Consider the following 1,910-nt stretch of genomic DNA (forward strand, 5'->3'; position numbering starts at 1 on the left):
GCCACCTCGTTGGGAGGAGACAGCTGTCTCTGCCCCTCATACTACCTGCAGGCATCCAGCAGCAGCAGCAGCAGCAGCAGCAGCAGCAGCAGCAGCAGCAGCAGCGAGGTGCGTTTGAGAGTGCTGCAGCCGGTGACCTCTGGGGGTTTGCAAACGACAGCTTCAGCAGCAGCAGCACTTTTGAATCTGCTGCAGCAGCAAGACCCATGCTGCAGCAGCAGCAGCAGCAGCAACAGCAGCAGCAGCAGCATGCCACGCCAGACTATGGGCGACCGGACCCTACAACAGGAGAGGAAGCTGCTGCTGCTGCTGCTGCTGCTGCTGCTTTGTCTTTGCTGCCGTCTCAGTACTTAGTGCTGCGGTGGCTGCTGCAGTCTGTTGTCCTCTTCTCTCTCGCCCCGACGGGAAGCAGCAGCAGCAGCAGCAACCTGCAGCAGCAGCAGCAGCAGCGGCAGCAGCAGCAGCAGCAGGGAGATGATAAGCTGCAGCAGGGGCTAGATGGCACGCTGGCTGTCTTGGCGTTGCTGCATGAGTTTGCAGTCGGCTGCAGCAGCAGCAGCAACAGCAGCACCAGCAGCAGCAGCAGCTTCATGGAGCAGCACGTGCAGCAGCTACTGCCTCTCTGCGGCCCACAGCAGCAGCAGCAGCAGCAGCAGCAGCAGCAGCAGCAGCAGATCCACCGTCTCCTACCTCTTGCTTTGTGTCTCTTCTCGCTGCAGCAACCCGAAGCAAAAGGCAGCAGCAGCAAACGCATAAGTGCTGCAGCAGCAGCTCGCCTGCTGCAGCTGCTGACAGCAGCATCTCTGCTGCTATCTACAGACTGTCAACTCGCGCTGCTGCAACCCGTCCGCCCCCAAACCCTAAACCCTAAACCCTAAACCCTAGATCCTAAACCCTAAACCCTAAACCCTAAAACCCTAAACTCTAAGCTCTAAATTCTGCCTCTAAACCCTGACCCTCAACACAAACCCTAAACCCTAAACCCTAAACCCTAAACCCTAATTCGTTAACACCAAAGCACCAAACCCTGAAACCCTAAACCCTAAACCCTAAACCCTAATCCGCTTAGTAGGCGTTTTGTCGCTTCTCGAGCCGTCCCGGCTAGTGGGTATATCTGTGGGGGAACGAACACAACTCTTTTGCTGCTGTTGTTGCTGCTGCTGCTGTTGCTGCTGCTGCTGCTGCTGTCGCTGCGGTTGCCGCTGCAACTGCGTTTGCTGCCGTTGCTGCTGCTGCTGCTGCTGTTGTGTGTGTGTGTCTGCATGCAGGCGGTCTTGTCTTGGTTTGTTTGTATGTGTGCCTGTCTCCTTTCTTCTTTTCCTTCTGCTGCTGCTGCTGCTGCTGTTGCTGCTGCGCTGCTGCGGGTGCTGCGCTGTCTCCGCATGCAACTTGCTGCTTCTTCTTTCGTGTGGGGCCCCCCAGCAGCAGCTGCTGCACTGTCTCTGCACCTCGTCACTGCCGTGCTTGTCCCGCTCTCCCCTCAAGGTCAGCAGCAGCAGCAGCAGCAGCAGCAGCAGCAGCCGTGGCAGCAGCAGTAACTGCAGGAGCAGCAGCAGCAGCAAGTATAAGCAAGTCATGTAGCTGCGCAGGCAGCAACTGCCGCGGTGCCTCTCTCTCTCATAAGATCGATCATAAACTGCTGCTGCTGCTGCTGCTGCTTCTGCTTCTGCTGCTGCTGCTGCTGCTGCTGCTGCTGCTGCTGCAGACATAGCACACCCTTTGCTGCTGTGTGGGGTGGGGGGAGAAGCGGGAGGAGAGTTCGTGCGTTGTCTGGTGGCCTCGGGATCGGTCTCCTCCTGGCTGCTGCGTGCGCTGCTGCCGAGCAGCTCTGCAGACCCCTCTGCTGCTGCTGCTGCTGCTGCTGCTGCTGCTCCTGCTGCAGTGGGGGTGGGCAGCGAAGACCGTGAGTT

The 1,910-nt window shown here is 58.7% G+C and overlaps 1 protein-coding gene across 1 annotated transcript in view; it reads left to right on the top strand.

The window, feature by feature from the left end:
- The window catches only part of EMH_0021370 (uncharacterized protein), a gene marked incomplete at both ends in the record, with an annotated part of 14,510 nt that overhangs the window by 12,163 nt on the left and 437 nt on the right, over positions 1 to 1,910 (top strand). The window contains 3 exons of the mRNA XM_013501751.1: positions 52 to 845; positions 1,269 to 1,485; positions 1,706 to 1,903. Coding sequence (XP_013357205.1) covers positions 52 to 845; positions 1,269 to 1,485; positions 1,706 to 1,903 — 1,209 coding nt within the window. The remainder of the gene's footprint in view (positions 1 to 51; positions 846 to 1,268; positions 1,486 to 1,705; positions 1,904 to 1,910) is intronic.

Source organism: Eimeria mitis, genomic scaffold (genome assembly GCF_000499745.2).
Source record: "Eimeria mitis Houghton genomic scaffold, Emh_scaff748, whole genome shotgun sequence".
NCBI lineage: Eukaryota > Apicomplexa > Conoidasida > Eucoccidiorida > Eimeriidae > Eimeria > Eimeria mitis.